The following is a 17,773-nucleotide window of genomic DNA, read 5'->3' as shown; positions in this document are numbered from 1 at the left end:
GTCACATATGTGGTGCAGAAGCGACTTCCATGTTCGTACACATTCCTATAAAAATTAGATTGTAGTACAAGTTTCTTCTTCACACCTGTACAAAACATTACATCTAAAAAGTTAGTGATAAAATGAAAGAGAACACACTTATCTTGTGAGGTAAAAACAATTGAGTGTCTTTTCCACTAAATTTACCTACTTTTGCTCACATGCCAGGGATCAAGTTCATGTTGGATGCTAGTGTAGTTGTCCTTCATGAGTTTGCGGACGGATGGCGATCTGTCAGTGGTTACAACACCAACAACCACACCCCTGTCAAGCAAATAATCCAGACCCCTCTGAAATCCCAACACCTCCATAGCAACCGAGCTGGTTGTTTCTGTAACCTAGAGAATAATATTGACGGATCAGACAAAGCATGTCTACATTTGTTTTTGAAAACACTTACATAATTTGGTGTTACAAAACATAGTAGATAATTTACCTGAACCAATTCAAAATGAATGATCTCTTTTGTGGCATCATCTTGAAATGAATATGTACAGTATTTGCTGCTGAAACCTGTTGTGAGAAAAAAGCAGAGACGAACTGGTAACTATGTTGTAGGGTTGCCATATATATGCCAGTATAATCAGAATAATCAGAATCATTTCTCTTATAAGTCCTGGAGTTATGATTTACATTTCCAGCAAAATGCTTACCCAACTTCCAGGGTGATCATTCAAGCATGTCCAAAGAACTCGGATTTGGCTGCCATGTAAATGTAAATGCTCCGTACTTGTATAGCGCCTTTCTAGTCTTTTCAGACACTCAAAGCACTTTTACACTACATCTGCATTCACATTCATACACTTAGCCTAAGTGCTCAAACGGAAATTAGCATTCACACACTGGCGGAACAGCCACCAGGGGCAAATCGGGGTTCAGTATCTTGCCCAAGGACACTTCGACACGCAACCAGGGGGAGCCAGGGATTGAACCGCTGACCTTCCAATTAACGGTCAATCTGCTCTACCTCCTGAGCCAAATAACAGTAGTACAGGCTCAAAAGAAAAGCCATTCAACTCACTTGTGCCACATTTCCACTGGCTGTGTTGGGGACAGACAAATATGATGCTATAGCACCCTGGTTCCCATGAAAGAGGTTGTGCTATATATGTCCCAGTTAGTGAAGGCTTTGTGTGAGGTCTTACAGATGATGTCTCTGGACCAGAGAGAAGTAGGGTTAAGCAGGAGGACAGACCAGACCGGCTTGATCTGGATTCACTTTCTCTTTGGAGAGTTTTCTTTGGAGTTGTCTGTGGTACTCCAGCTAATTGTGATTCATTCAGGGGCACAGCAGTAGCATCAGTCTCCTGAATAAGTAGGAAGTAATAATAAAGAAAATAATAGCTTTATTCAACTGCATAACACAGTAACATTTGGTATTTGTATGTATATCTATCATTTAGTGTGGTCATTTGGACAGTATTTTCCCAGAGAGGTCATAGCCTGTGTGATCATCACACACCTCCCCCTCCCCCATACTGCACCCTCCCACACACTTTTTTCTCTCTAGCATGTCCATTGTATTCTCACAGAAATTAGCACAACACAAATATAATTGAAGATATAGAAGCTAGTGAAATAATTAGTTTTGCAAATAAGACTACAAAAACATTTATTACTGCACATCTCTCCTCAAGTCATGTGTGCCCAAATGTAAGGATAAATAAAGTTTACATTACCTCCACAGTGGTTGCACCCTTCGTCATCCACGGAATGGCATTTTTCTTCAACCAGCCCCACTGTGTTGTGTCTGTGTAGTCATCCTTGTCAAAGTGTTCGCTGAAAATGCGGTAATCTTTAGCGCGTAGTATTTGTATGGGAGTTTGCACATCAAGTTGAAGTACAACTAGCCACAACTGCAGAATCTCAAGGTCATGGAAAGGAAGACGATGAAAATGTAAGTTCTTGTATTTTCGCATTCTGTTGCCACAATTCGGAACGGCACAAGCGCGAACCATTTCTTCTTCACTTGTGAGTGAGCAACTCCGATCTTCACTCTTCACACACTACGCTCACCCCAACTGCACACTGCTATTTACCTTTTTCCGGCAATAACTGAGTTCCCACGGGATTTCAGCGTGAGACTACAGCTAGCTACTAGTTGCTAAACGCATCTTGTTGTTTGTGTTATAGCTGACTTGGGCTGAGATTGGTGGTGTTGTGTAGATGACTGGTTGCTGATGTACTGCGGTAAGCATGTCGACTCATTTGTCCATTTCCGGTGCTTGTGTGTTGGTACCGTGTTATGTTGCTCTTGCTAAATAACAGTTACATTTGTTAGATTACAGCAGCCAACTGTCCGCTAAACACTTATTCTTACAGTAATTTTGCCTAAGCACTCACAGTTCTTCACAGTTCATCTTTTTAGTGACTGCTGTTCAATCTTATAGTTCAAAGTTATAATTCAAAAGTTTTGGTAGCTGACGCTACAGTAATTTAGCTTAGCCGTTAGCGACTTTAGCTTAGCAGCTAGCAATGGCTTCTCCTTCTACCTCTCTCTCTCCTACATTCTCCTGCTCGGTGTGTTAGATGTTCAGTTACTCCTCTGCCTCCTTTAGCGATAATAGTACGTTTAATAAGTGTAGTTTATTTATAGACATGGAGGCGAGGCTCAGTGATTTAGAAGTCCGGCTCCGCACCTTGGTAGATCAGTCTTTAGCTACTGTAGCTAGCCAGTCCCCGGTAGTCGGTGCGGAACGGCCTGAGTTAGCCTGTGTTAGCCGTCCCCTGGCATCCCCTGTGCAGCCAGTAAGGGGAGGCCAGGTGACTGTCCGAAGGAGGAATAGTCGTAAGCATTCAAAGTCCACGGGGCACCATCAACCTGTTCGCATTTCTAACAGATTTTCCCCACTCAGCGACACAACTGCTGAGAAACCAACTCTGATCATTGGCAGCTCCATTTTGAGAAACGTGAAGTTAGCGAAACCAGCGACCATAGTTAAGTGCATCCCTGGGGCCAGAGCAGGCGACATTGAGTCTTATTTGAAACTGCTGGCTAAGGATAAACGTAAATACAGTAAGATTGTTATTCACGTCGGCGTTAATGACTCCCGGTTACGCCAATCGGAGGTCACTAAGATTAATGTTGAGTCGGTGTGTACATATGCAAAAACTATGTCGGACACCGTAGTTTTCTCTGGACCCCTGCCAAATCTTACCAGTGATGACATGTATAGCCGCATGTCGTCATTCCGCCGCTGGTTGTCGAGGTGGTGTCCAGCAAACAATGTGGGCTTTGTAGATCATTGGCAGACTTTCTGGGGAAGACCTGGTCTGATTCGGAGAGACGGCATCCATCCCACTTGGGAAGGAGCAGCTCTCATTTCTAGAAATCTGGCCAAGTTTATTAGTGGACCAAATCCATGACAACCCAGAGTTGAGACCAGGAGGCAGAGTCGCATTCTAACACACTTCTCTGCCCTTCTTTTTCAGCAGTTACCCACCCAAAACCCTACGCAGAGTCGCAGTCTAACACACTTCTCTGCCCTTCTAATTCAGCAGTTACCCACCCAAAACCCTACGCAGAGTCGCAGTCTAACACACTTCTCTGCCCTTCTAATTCAGCAGTTACCCACCCAAAACCCTACGCAGAGTCGCAGTCTAACACACTTCTCTGCTCCTCCATTTCAGGAGTTACTTAGTGAAAATCCTATAGTGACAGTGTCTGCCCCCCGACCATTGAAATTATTTAAATCAAAGGTAAACAGAAGAGGAGCTGTGCATAAAAACCTCATAAAAATTAAAACCACAAGAGCAATAGTGCAAACTAATAGGAAAATTGGAATGTGGACTTAAACATAAGATCTCTCTCTTCTAAAGGTGTACTAGTAAATGAACTAATATCAGATTATGATATTAATTTATTTTGTCTTACTGAGACCTGGCTGGGTGATGGAGAATATGTTAGCCTAAATGAATCCACCCCTCCCAGTCATATTAATATTCACATTCCTCGAGGCACACGCCAGGGAGGTGGAATTGCAGCTATCTTCGACTCTAGCCTACTAATCAGCTCTAAACCTAAACTAAACTATAAGTCATTTGAAAGCCTTGTTCTTGGTCTTTCACACCCAAGTTGGAAATCACTAGAATTTGCAGAGTTTTTGTCAACTTTAGTCCTTAAAACAGACAAAGTTATTATTTTAGGGGATTTTAATATTCATGTGGATGTTGAGAATGACAGCTTCAGTACTGCGTTTATCTCTCTATTAGATTCCATTGGCTTGTGTGTTCATGAACCGACTCACTGTTTTAACCACACCCTCGACCTTGTTTTGGTATATGGTATTGAAATTGAACATTTAATAGTGTTCCCACAGAATACCTCTTTGTCCGACCACTGTTTGATAACTTTTGAGTTTGTATTGCTGAACTACACGCCATTGGGCAAGAATTTCTATACAAGATGTCTGTCTGATAGTGCTGTAGCTAAATTTAAGGATGCGATTCCATCAGCTCTAAATTCAAAGTCACAGAGGACTCCTATGCTAATTTCAGTCCCTCCCAAATCGATCATCTTGTTGATAGTGCTGCAGGCTCGCTGCGAATGACACTCGACTCTGTAGCCCATCTAAAAAAGAAAATACTAAAACAAAGACGGTTAGCTCCATGGTATAATACTGAAACTCGCAAATTAAAGCAAATATCGCGGAAACTTGAGAGGAATTGGCGTTCCACCAAAGTGGAAAATTCTCCTTTAATTTGGCAAGATAGTCTTAAAACTTATAGGAAGGCCCTCCGTAATGCCAGAGCAGCGTACTACTCGTCATTAATAGAGGAAAATAGGAACAACCCCAGGTTTCTTTTCAGCACTGTAGCCAGGCTGACAGAGAGTCACAGCTCTATTGAGCCAAGTATTCCCATAGCTCTCAGTAGTTATGACTTCATGAGCTTCTTTAATGATAAAATTCTAGCTATTAGAAACAAAATTCACCAAGACCTGCCCTCAGCTGGCACCAACTTATCTCTTAACTCAGGAACCTTAGAAACAGCTGTAGAACCAGATACATGTTTAGACTGTTTTGCTTCCCTCAATCTTTACCAACTAACTTCAATAATTTCTTCATCTAAACCATCAACCTGCCTCTTCGATCCCATTCCAACTAGGTTGCTTAAAGATGTTTTACCCTGAGTCAGCACTTCTATACTAGATCTTTATCAACAGACTATGTACCACAGTACTTTAAAGTAGCAGTAATTAAACCTCTTCTGAAGCCCAAACTTGATCCGGATGTTTTAGCCAACTATAGACCTATATCTAACCTTCCATTTCTCTCTAAGGTTCTGGAGAAAGCAGTTGCTAAACAGCTGTGTGACTTTCTACATAGCAATAGTTTATTTGAGGATTTTTAGTCAGGATTTAGAGCTCATCATAGCACAGGGACAGCTCTGGTGAAAATTACTAACGATCTCCTTATTGCATCAGACAAAGGACTTGACAGAGACTGGAACATTTTATTGGCATTAAAGGAACTGCTCTAAGCTGGTATCAAGCTCCTCTCCTGTGGAACCAGGTTCCAGTTTGGGTTCAGGAGGCAGACACCATCTCCACATTTAAGAGTAGGCTTAAGACGTTCCTCTTTGATAAAGCCTATAGTTAGGGCTGGCTCAGGTGAGTCCTGAACCATCCCTTAGTTATGCTGCTATAGGCCTAGACTGCCGGGGGATTTCCTATGATGCACTGAGCTCCTCTCTCCTCTACTTTCTCTCCCTCTATGCAACCTCATCCCATTATTGCATGTTACTAACACAACTTCTCCCCTTTCCGGTAGTCTTGTGCTTTCTCGTCCCTCTCCTCTCTTCTCCTATCACTTCCTGCAGGTGTTTTTGGCTCTGGAGCAGGGGAGTCTGGATCTGTGGCTGCGGGTCACCTGCTGCCCCCATGTTCCTGCTCGGAACCCTCTGCTGCAACGACTATTGTTACTAGTCCTATTATTAGGGCCCGAGTACGACCGTGCGAGGTCCCTAATGAATTTGCTAAGATTATATGTTTTATTTATTAGGGCCCGAGCACGACGGTGTGAGGTCCCTATTGAATTTGTAAAGATTATTAGGACACGAGAACGACCGTGCGAGGTCCCTATTGAATTTGCTAAGATTATATATATTTAGGGCCCGAGCATGACCGTGCGAAGTCCCTATTGAATTTGCTAAGATTATACCACCAACAGGAAGTCGGCCATTTTGAATTTTATGTTAAATATGTATGTGGATGATTTACACACTCCATACTTTAACAAACTCCTCCTAGGGATTTAGTGCGACCGGCTTCAAATTTCTGCTGTGCCTTCTAAAGGCATTAAAGATGAAAAGTTGTGCTATCTGTGAGTTTTTGTCAATGGCGTGTCTGTGGCGTGGCGTCAAAGATCAACTCTTCGCCATGACACAGGAAGTTGTTGTAACTTCAGTGTACATGCTCACATCTGGACCAAAGTGTACATGTAGGATGAGAGTCCCGCCCTGAACACATGTACATGCTGACATTCACCCACAGTCATAGCGCCACCTGCTGGCAACTGGAAGTGACTTTTATCGAAGCAGCCCCCGCTGCACGTTTCACCTACGTGCACAAATTTTCTGTGGTACGTGTATCTTGTCCAGATGCACAAAAAAAGCGTCTTGGAGTGATGCCCTAAAACCAACAGGAAGTCGGCCATTTTGAATTTTACGTCAAATTTTGGATGATTTAAACACTACGTTCTTTAACAAACTCCTCCTAGGGATTTAGTCCGACCGACTTCAAATTTGTGCTGTGCCTTCTAAAGGCATTGACGATGAAATGTTGTGCTATCTGTGAGTTTTCGTCAATGGGGGTGTCCGTGGCGTGGCGTCAAAGATCAACTCTTCGCCATGACACAGGAAGTTGTTGTAACTTCAGTGTACATGCTCACATCAGCACCAAACTTTACGTGCTTGATAACTCTCCCACCCCGCAGACATCTACACGCCAATACCGATTTATATTCATAGCGGCAAGTGCTATGTAGCTCCACATAGGGGACACAGGAAGTGACATATAACACCTTCATGCGGCGTCGGAACCGCGTAGCAAATTCACAGCCGCACCGGCAGAGCTCCAGAATATGCAACTCGGCCAGCTACAAGTGCGAGGGGCCACCCAACGCTGCTTGCAGATTTAATTTTTCTTTTTTCTGCAAAGTAGACTCAATTTTGGGGGCCTAAACATACTCGAAAACTCACCAAACTTTGGACACATGTCAGAAGTGGTGAAAAATTTCGTATTTTATGGGTTTCACACATGGGCGTGGCAAAATGACTCGCTAGTTATTTGATCTGGTTTTGATGGACCCATTTGAGGTTTGGTTCTTTGTTACTTTGTCCCCCACTTGGAGTTCATCATGGGACGTTTTTAGTTATAGCAGACCTAGCTGCCAAAGCTGTTGCATGACGTCAGCTATAAAGTGTGTTTCTCAGTCAACACGACTAGGCAGCACAGTTGGGCCGATAGACAATGCCATCATCCATTATACCGCCCTGTGAAAGCAGGTTTTAATCACCACAAACATTATTACTAGGGCCGGAGCATAAAACACGCGAGGTCCCTATTGGAACTGAAGGAAAATTTTTTCTTTGTCCTGCAAAGTAACCTCAATTTTGGGGGCCTAAACATGCTCGAAAACTCACTAAACTTTGCACAAAATTCATGCATGGGCATGGCAAAATAGAGACAATTCAATTAAATTTTATTTATATAGCGGTAATTCACAGCAGTTATCTCATTGAGCTTTTCAGATAGAGCAGGTCTAAACTGTACTCTGTAGGTATTCTGGACAGAAGGTTTTGGGTGTTCAGAGGTAAGGGAAAAGAGATCAGCTTTTTTGTTTTCCTCCTTATACATGCTTCAGATCACATGCCTGATATCAGGCATTACCTAAGGAGGAGTTGCCTGTCCCATGCGGGAGTAACCTTAGCCCCAATTAATTCGCTGACATAGAGAGCACTTGTGATCCTGGTTAGATCAATGAGTTTTGGAGGGAAGTATGGTGGAACCAGGTGGTTCGCCACCGGAAGCCCCTTCCAACTCCACAGGCAAGGATTTAGCATCAAAACTCAAGATAGTGTTTTGTTCTCCATGTTTAGTCATGGTTTGTCTTTATTTTGCGAAATCCTTCAAGGCAAGTTCACCTAGCTGGTTATGGTGCCTGGATGTGCTGCAACACTAAGATGATGACTGATGGATGGATGGTGTCATGGAGGTTTTTTGGCAAAGAGAGATTTGAAGTTCAAGTCTTGAGTCATTTCTGTAGCCAGCGTAGGCCTGATGAAAATGGTTGTAGTATTGCTAGGGAGTTTCTTTCTTCATTGCTTGACTGATAGCACATGAGTTAAACCTGTCCATATACAAGATTGGCAGGTTGGAAGGTCCTCCAGCAGTGTATGGAAGAGCAGGTCATAGTTGGCCCTGACAAAGTCAGGCTGGCGCTCAATAAAGCTGCTGACTTCAGCTAAAAGTCACCTTGATTTGGTAGATCTTGTTGTCAACTGTGGCCTTTGGAATATTAGGTTTGAAACGTGTTGTGTTGTGAGCAATCTTATCCCTGTCTCTATCTGAGAAGTAGCAGATTCTGGTAGGGACAATAAGAGACGCTTGTTGGTATCTCAAGCGAGTGTTTTAGCTGTCTTTTAATGTTGGCTAATTCCTCATCTTTAATTTCCTGCTGCTGATGCAATTGTTTAATTCTGTCCCTTGGTTCCTCTAGCTGCTGTTACACATTTGTTTGTGGAGGTTTTCAGATTTGTCAAGGTTTTTGTTTGCTTCTACAAGTGTATTCCTAGATTTAAAGCTAGTCACTAGACGGAAGGATTGTTCCAGCTTTTCACTCTTTCCCTTCAAGTCAACTTTCTCCTCATCTTCTGAAGACTCATCCATATTTTCCTGTGGGATGATAAATAGAGCTTCTAGCTCACCAACGCGTCCTAACTGGTTCTATAACTGTAATTCTATACAAAATCTTGTTTACAGAACTTGCAATTTAACCCTTGATGTTGTGCTGTGGCCTTGCATTAGCAAGCTTACTGTGTAGCCGATGTACTGTACAGCTGTGTAACTATTGGTAGTAGTATACCTTGTTGTGATGACAGCTCGAAGAAACATTTATCATGTTAAAGGTTCAGTGTGTAATCTTTCTGGGGATCTATCGACAGAAATGCAATATAAGATCTATAACTATGATTTCAGAACTTACATAATTAGCGTAATGTTTTTATTACCTTAGAGTGAGTCATTTCTATCTACAAAACCGCGGGTCCCCCTTCCATGGACGTTGCCATGTTGCTTCGCCATGTTTCTACAGTAGCTGAAAATGGACAAACATTATAGAGCACGTTTCGTCACTTTGTTCTTCTTTACTAAATCTTTTACTAAATTATTAAGTAAATATAATTTCTTAATATAGCTACCCAAAGAAACCTCATTTCTTGACTGGTTACTCTCCACTGTCTCATAAGACGACTTCTTTTGTGCTGTGTGTCAGTTACTGTAGCTGTCCTACACTCTTTGAAAGGGTAGGGGACAGTGGTAGACTGGACAGTTGGTTGCAATTTGCATGTTGATAGAAATTTCAACAAATAGTACCTTCAGTATTTTAGACTTTTGTCCAACAGTTATTTGATTGTAAATGCTCCGTACTTGTATAGTGCCTTTCTAGTCTTTTCGACCACTCAAAGAGCTTTTACACTACATCTGCATTCACCATTCACACACATTCATACACTGGCGGAACAGCCACCAGAGGCAATTCGGGGTTCAGTATCTTGCCCAAGGATACTTCGACATGCAGCCTGGAGGAGCCAGGGATTGAACCTTCCAATTAACGGGCAACCCGCTCTATCTCCTGAGCCACAGCCGCAATTTCATTAATTATAAAATTAAAGGTTCTTCCAAGTTTAATGAAGTTTTCATGCACATGCCATCTGTATCACGTGACTTGTGTATTTTAATCAAATGCCTTATTGAAACAATTATTGGACAGACCTGTCTCTTCTACCATAGGTAAATCTGGTAATTTCACTTGAATGAAACTGCTCTTCTATGTATTTCACTGTGCATGTCTGTTATTTCTGTTCTTGTCACCATCACAGGACCACCCCAGGGCTGAATATGAATTCAGGGTCTTGCAGAAGTACGTAAGCAAAGATCACAAATCACAGCACAAGGTAATTATATCATAGGCTCTATATATTTGCGTATATTGTATGTCTTCATTTAAATTTTTGTTTTAGCATAGTTTTTATAGCCTTTCAGTTATTTTTCACCCCTATATCATTCTACCATGTGCTTCAACCCTATAGTTTGGGCATAAGGAGTATTTCTGTGCTTATGCTTATTCCCGTGACAGTGTTTCCCACAGGATTTTAAGAGACTATGGTAGGTGAGCCCCAGGACCCATTTGTGGGGGCATGCATTCATTTGGTGCAAAATTAAAAGGCAATCTATGAAGAACTTTGCACTCTTATAATCAATGTTGTGCTATAGTAAACTATTTGATCATAAACCCATTATACCTAAAACTTAATACTAAAACTTAATAGCCCGGGCTTTTATTTGCTAAAATCACTGAATTGACCCTGCCTTTATTTGGGACAGGTTTCCATATGGGACAGGCCTTTAATTCTTTTTGCACAAAACTGAAACTTCTATGAAACAGTTTATTTATTTCAAACAGAATAACACTTATGTAAAAATTATCAAATAATATCAAATACACGTCATTCATTTGATCTAGCTCCGACAGGCAGCAACCTCACAAAAACAACAACACGGTGCAGGATGAGAGATGTTAGCAGACAGAGAGCGATGGACTTCACATGACAGGATTCACAACTTGGATAAGTTTTTATGAAAAGCTGTTTTGATTCTTTTGATCGGTAGACCCTTACAGACTAAAGGAAGATAAATAATCAAGGAACGGACACATTCGGACTTAACGAGCAGACTTAACGAGCGCTTCAAAGTTAATGTGAGTCAGCACTTTTTTCCCCTTTTCGTTTCTTATAGCCAGGCAGGTTCCACTGGTAAATCTAGAAGAATTAGACTTTGGGTCTTCTTGTTTCCGTTAAATTAACTTAACAGTGGTATTGTGGAGAATCTAAACGATCTAACGATGTGTAGCGTGTCCATACTGACATATTGATCAGACGTTTAAACATAATGTTTGTATTAACTAAATCTAAGCAGCTTAGAAGCAGCTAAAGCGGGCGATGCTGCAGGGTTTAAGAGGTTTTACGCATTCAAAGAACTTCTGTAAAAACCAGACCAGGTGTTTAATTAAGGCAGGCATTTATTTGTCAAAATGTGTTCCCACACCAGGCCAGTAAAGGAGGTAGGCGGCTATTTGGAACTAAGTTTTACGGTATAGCTATAAATGGTGATGAAACAGCAACAAAAGTCAACAAATTTATTTAATGTTTTCCCAGCAACCCTAAATCAAATATTAGAAAATAAGTAATTTCCCTAAGTCAAGTCAAGTCAAGTTTTATTTAAAGTGCAAAATCACCAAAAGACATGGTCTCAATACACTTCACAAAATGCATTGAAATGAAATAAAATTAACCATAAAATACAGAATGCATGTAATAAAACACATAATAAAATACAATCAGAATAAAATCAACTAAATAAAATGATAAAACAATAAAATTTTATAATAATTTATAGTTTGCTCAACACTGTCCTAATAGCTTAACAGAAAAGTCTTAAATCTAGCCTTAAAAGCGGTGATGTTATCCGATTCCCACACCCAAATTGGAACCTGGTTCCATAGTGGAGGCGCTTGATAACTAAATGCTTTTCGTCCCACTCTAACCTTAGTTATATTAGGCACCACAAGCAGCCCTGCATTTTGAGAGCGCAGCGCTCTATTGGGGCAGTGAGGTATCAGGAGTTCCTTGAGGTACAATGGTGTCTGGCCATTTAAGGCTTTGTAGGTAAGTAGAACAATTTTAAAATTTATTCTGTATTTCACAGGGAGCCAGTGAAGGGAGGCTAGAACTGGAGAAATATGCTCTCTAATCTTGACTCTAGACAAAACACGAGCTGCTGCATTCTGGATCAGCTGGAGAGGCTTTAGAGACTTAATTGTGCTACCCGCTAGTAAAGAATTACAATAGTCAAGCCTGGAAGTAATGAAAGCTTGGATCAGTTTTTCTGCAGTTTTGAGACAGGATGTTCCTGATTTTAGCAATCTTTGCGTAACATGCAGATTGAAATTTCCTGATCAAAAATAGCTCCCAGGTTCCTCACGGTGGTACTGGGGGCCACGGCGATGCCATCCATAGAAACAATGTCATTGGACAATATATCTCGAAGGTGTTTGGGCCCAAGTAATATAACTTCAGTTTTCAGTTCAGCATGAGGAACTTACAGGTAATCCAGGCTGTGACATCTTGTAAGCAACCTTGAAGTTTGGCTAACTGATGTGAATCATTCGGCCTGATTGCTAAATATAGCTGTGTATCATCAGCATATAGCAATGAAAGTTTATGGCATGGTTCCTTATAATTCTACCGAGACACTAACATTTTCTAGTTGTTGTAATACATTTTATACTTTCTTTGAATATAATCCAATTAATCTTATTTCCATCCTGTATAGACCCCTTATTTTGAAAACTGGACGTTGTCACGTGTATCCTCGCGCTAAATTAATCAAGTACAATCCAATTATGATAAATTATGTAGGCCTATAAGGTTCTTGTATCGCGGAACATGAAGACTTCACAGCCTCTGTTTAGGTCAGACAGTCATACTGCAGCACTTGACAGGAGGAGAAAATGACAGGAGGATTCAGTGGATTTACCATAAAGGCTTTAATATGTGTCACTCCAAATTTAGGTGCGGCTAGCTTAATCGGCTACTCACAAATGAGTGACTGTTAACGTTACCGTAATTACCTCAAAAGAATAGTGGTTGTCTCGAGTCGGATGCCAGAGTGTGTGAGCGTGAATCTTGTAACAGCGCCAACAAAACACAATGTTAGAAGTCTGTAATATTATTATGAGATGTGTAAAAATATTTTCAGTTCATTTTAAAATTCTGACTGAACAAATTAGTGTTGCAGGCCGCCATGTTCTCGTTAATTAATGGGAAACACTGGTATATGCCTAGTTACTGGGCTGTATACATCCTGCCCTCCCTCATCACAACCTTATATGGTTGCAGTGAGGAGTCCCAAATAAGCTTGTGAATTGTCTAGCTTTATTTCATATTGTACAGGGGCTGCTATGGATACTTACTACTATACTATACTACAATGATAAAGTAAACATGATTAGGAATTCATGATATAGGTCATTGCATATCCCAGTAACAATACATTTTAATGAAATACATGAGTTACTGTTGGGATTTCCAACAATCAAAACTCTATTTCTCTGCGTCATAAAGGTGGGTTGGGCCGATGGACAATGATGAGCCTGCATCATTATTTCATTTAATTGTCCAGCCCTACCTACACCTCAGGTCTCTCACTGCAAACACCTGTTTGCCCCGTCTCTCTGCTCTCCAGACTTTCTCTATCAGCAGTAAGTTTTAAGAAGTCTCCTAAAAGACACAGAACTCCTCTTTTTCCGTATTTTTCTATGTGTGATCCATTTTCATGGCAGCAGGTGCGCTGCAATGCCGCTTGTTAATGACCTAGGGGCGGCTGTGGCTCAGGAGGTAGAGCGGGTTGGCCGTTAATCCTGGCTCCCCCTGGTTGCGTGTCGAAGTGTCCTTGGGCAATACTGAACCCCGATTTGCCCCTGGCGGCTATTCCGCCAGTGTATGAGTGAGTATGAATGTTAGTTTCCGTTTGAGCACTTAGGATCAGTGTATGACTGGTGAATGCAGATGTAGTGTAAAAGCGCTTTGAGTGGTCGAAAAGACTAGAAAGGCGCTATACAAGTACGGAGCATTTACATTTACCTAGCCTATTAAACAACCGATACCAACATCTGCACTCTGTGTGTTCATGCTGCTTTACCTGGTCTGTGCTTGTAAATTATCCACCGTGTCCGCAACCTACTAAAAGATATCCTGTTGAACAGTAACAGTCTGTAGTTCACTACTACATTTTCCTTTTTCAGTTGTAGTGAATATGTTTATCTATTCATTTTTAGATGGAAAAGCTCACATGTCGAGACCGCCTCCCTGCCTACATGACTAATATTGTCATGATGCTGTTAATGGTAAGACAAATCTGATTCTCTGCATTTACTGCATTTACATTATTGATGATTTACTGAAAGGGTGTGGAATGATTTTCCCTCACATATACGTATTCTGTTTGTAATCCTGCAAACAATTTCCTTGTCAGATTGGTGTTACGTTTGCCATTGTGTTTGGCGTAATCCTCTACCGGATTTCTACCAAAGCCGCTCTTCATTTGAGTTCCAATCCAGTCACTAGGAATCATGTACAGCTGACAGTGAAAACCACTGCAGCCATCATCAACCTGGTGGTCATCCTCATACTGGACGAGGTGTATGGAGCTGTGGCACGATGGCTGACTGTGCTAGGTAAGTTAGGCAAGGTGTAGAACTGGCTCAGGCACTAGGTCAATAGGTCACGTCTATGATAATAGGAGTGGGATTAGTTGGTCACTCTAAAATACCTTTTTATTCACTGTAATAAATGAACAGTGAAATGCAGACAGGCCCTGTCATATGAAGAATACAGAAAATGAACAAATATCATAAATATAATCTGACAGATGACTATGGGGCTCAAAACCCCACAAAGAGTGATTCAATTCAATTCAAATTAGCTTTATTGGCATGAATGTAATAACAACATTGACAAAGCATCATACATACATAAGAACAATCAACCCCATACATTTCATTAAACAAGTAATTAAAGCGTAAAGTAATCAAAGCGTAATCAAAGCGTAATCAAAGTGTATGTGTGTTAAAAAAAAAAGAAGAAATATTAAAAATTTAAATAAAATAAATAAGGGCGGCACGGTGGTGTGGTGGTTAGCACTGTCGCCAAACCCCGGCCCTTCTGTGTAGAGTTTGCATGTTCTCCCCGTGTCTGCGTGGTGCTGTTCTCTCCGGGTGCTCCGGCTTCCTCCCACCGTCCAAAAACATGCAGGTTGATTGGTTAATTGTCCTTAGGTGTAAGAGGTTGTTCGTCTATGTGTGGCCCTGCGATGGACTGGTGACCTGTCCAGGGTGTACCAGTGTTCAACCGGAATTAAGTGATGTTTTGTTTTTTTAATAATTCGGCACCAGAAAAACAAAGCCATGACTAAACGAGCAACGGACTACAGGATGTTCCTGATTTTTGCAATATTATGTCAGTGAAAAGAGGCGGTCCTTGAAGTTTGCTTAATGTGAGATTTAAAGGACATGTTGTCAGAAATGACTTACAGTGGTGCTGAAGGCCAGGGTGATGCCATCCAGAGTAATGTCTTTAAATAATGCGTCTCGAAGGTGCTTGGGCCCCAGTACAATGACTTCAGTTTAATTTGAGTTTAACATCAGAAAATTACAAGGCACACTTGAAGTTTTATTAACTGATTGGTTTCATCTGGCTTGATCAATGTTTCAAATTCAATTTACACCCTGGTGTGATTTATCAGACCCGAGGGGTTTTGGCACTGTTTCTTTGTTCAGGCTTTTCTGTTTATATGTAGGCCTCTTTGTTAGGCTTTATTTCCCCATGAGGTCCCAACAGTGTAAATGCTTAGCACCTGTATACTATATACTAAAGTGAACTTGCTTTGCAAGAGAGGTGATAGTAAATGAATTGGAGTTGCGATGTCACAGCGGATAAGACACATGGCTTTTGAGAGACCCGGGTTCGATTCACACTGTGACACAACTAGCTACTCCAGAGGTGTGCGACCTCTGACATATATAGCAATACTAAGTTGCTTTGGATAAAAGCGTCAGCTAAATTAGTAAATGTAATGAATTGATGTCTATGAGTAAGTCATGTGGCTGGATGGTGGATGGCCTGTGTTCAGACTGTACTGCCTGTTTTTCATTAAGTAAATTGAAGAAAATATTCTGTTCATTTGTAGAGGTTCCTAAAACAGACAGGAGTTTTGAGGAACGACTCATCTTCAAGACTTTCATTCTCAAGTTTGTCAATGCTTTCACCCCCATTATCTACATTGCTTTCTTCAGAGGAAGGTTAGTAACTTCATTGTGTGTTAATGTGTAATTTTGTACCTCTGAGAAGGACTGAAAAAGTAACTAATAATGAAAAATATTTTTTTCCTTAGACTGGTAGGCAGACCAGGCAGCTACCTGTATGTGTTTGAATCCTACAGAATGGAAGAGGTAAGGCTTACACTTACACATATATTGACAAACTAACAACCAGCCAGGGCTACTATTCTCAGATTACACACCTTACTTATGCAATGGTTATTTTTAGGGTCATTGAAATCTTTGAGTAAATTTATAGTTTTAGTCAAAAACATTTCAAATTAATAAAAACTGGAAATAAAATTGAATAGTGAAATTAATAAATACTAAATGTTGTGTTGGGTTCAGCCGTACATGCCTATGCGTGACTGAGAAAGCTTGTCTGCGCTCACCCACAGCATGGGCCTCTCCTACATCGCCACCTTGTAAATGCTCCGTATTTGTATAGCGCCTTTCTACACTTTTCGATCACTCAAACCATTTTTCACCATTCACTCACATTCATACACTGGTGGAAGCCACCAGGGGCAAAGGGGTTAAGTAGCTTGCCCAAGGATACTTCGATGTGCAGCCTGCCCTTGTGTATATACAATGGGGAGAGAGACCTGGCCATCGGCTCCCATTTTTCTTCAGCACTGAAGAGCAGAAGATTACTAGCAGATCATGTCTTTGGGTAGACCGGCTAGAACAGCATCCAAGAGCTGCTAAGCCAACGGGAAACGTAAGTTATCCCCTCTTGCTCATCTGATCTTGTCATTGTGAACAAAGTGAACAGAGTCAGATGTCTCCTTTCCACTTTATGTTGGGCTTCCAAGTGGCTTGCCAATCCTCCCAGCTACAGTCATGCAGGACACTCCCAGGCAACCCTGGGTCTCCCCAGTTGACTCGGAGCCTCCTCCGGCATTTGGGGCTAAGGTTAGCAGCTGTGGCTAAGTTGGTCCTGTGAGGCAAGCTAACGTTGGGCTAATGTTGAGCTAACAGGAAGCTAACGTGAAGCTAACAGGAGCCCAAAATGAAGCTAACACGTGGATCAGCTGACCAGAGAGACCCCGTGTGACCAGGTTGCCGCCATTAATTGCAAAAAACAAAAAACAACATCTAGCAACCGGTTTGCATTGCTGCTGGACCAACTCCCGTCGCTCAGAGCAAGCAACAGGTATGCTATGCACCAGGACTGTGTGTGAAAACATTGTTGCTCCTTTTGTGGAAGTTAATGAATAAATACATTACTCATAAGCCCGCCTGTGGGTTCATGCGTGATCACGGGATCACCAACACAGTCCCTCCTCCTGCATCTATAGGTGTGTGACAGTGTTGTGTGATGTACATGTGTTGCGCTTTACAGACCAGCCGTAGGAGAGTGGCATTACATGGAATGGCTTCAGCTGGCCGAACGATGTGGCCCGCGCCCCCTCAAGGATGGCCCCAGTGGGGCGAGTATTGGCTTGCCTCCTCTGGTGGCTGCACCTTGCCATCAGATTGACTCGCACATGCTCGCCATGCAGAGAGGCACTCCCACCTGAATGGTGCCGCATGTTGTTACCCATGACCCTTCCTCTCCCTGTCAGGAGCAGAGC

At 41.8% G+C, this 17,773-nt stretch overlaps 1 protein-coding gene across 2 annotated transcripts in view; it reads left to right on the top strand.

Moving 5' to 3' along the window:
- LOC119894156 (anoctamin-1-like) overlaps positions 1-17,773 on the top strand; it is a gene marked incomplete at its 5' end in the record, with an annotated part of 91,599 nt that overhangs the window by 40,920 nt on the left and 32,906 nt on the right. For both annotated transcript variants that reach the window (XM_038706720.1, XM_038706719.1), the window contains 5 exon segments: positions 10,141-10,215; positions 14,157-14,225; positions 14,354-14,555; positions 16,067-16,178; positions 16,271-16,328. In XM_038706720.1, coding sequence (XP_038562648.1) covers positions 10,141-10,215; positions 14,157-14,225; positions 14,354-14,555; positions 16,067-16,178; positions 16,271-16,328 — 516 coding nt within the window.

This window comes from Micropterus salmoides, unplaced genomic scaffold (assembly GCF_014851395.1).
Source record: "Micropterus salmoides isolate LMB-PRFRI ecotype aquatic unplaced genomic scaffold, ASM1485139v1 Ms_hic_scaffold_8, whole genome shotgun sequence".
In the NCBI taxonomy this organism is placed as follows: Eukaryota; Metazoa; Chordata; class Actinopteri; order Centrarchiformes; family Centrarchidae; genus Micropterus; species Micropterus salmoides.
The sequence above is the reverse complement of the archived record's forward strand: the minus strand, read 5'-3'. Positions and strand labels throughout refer to the sequence as shown.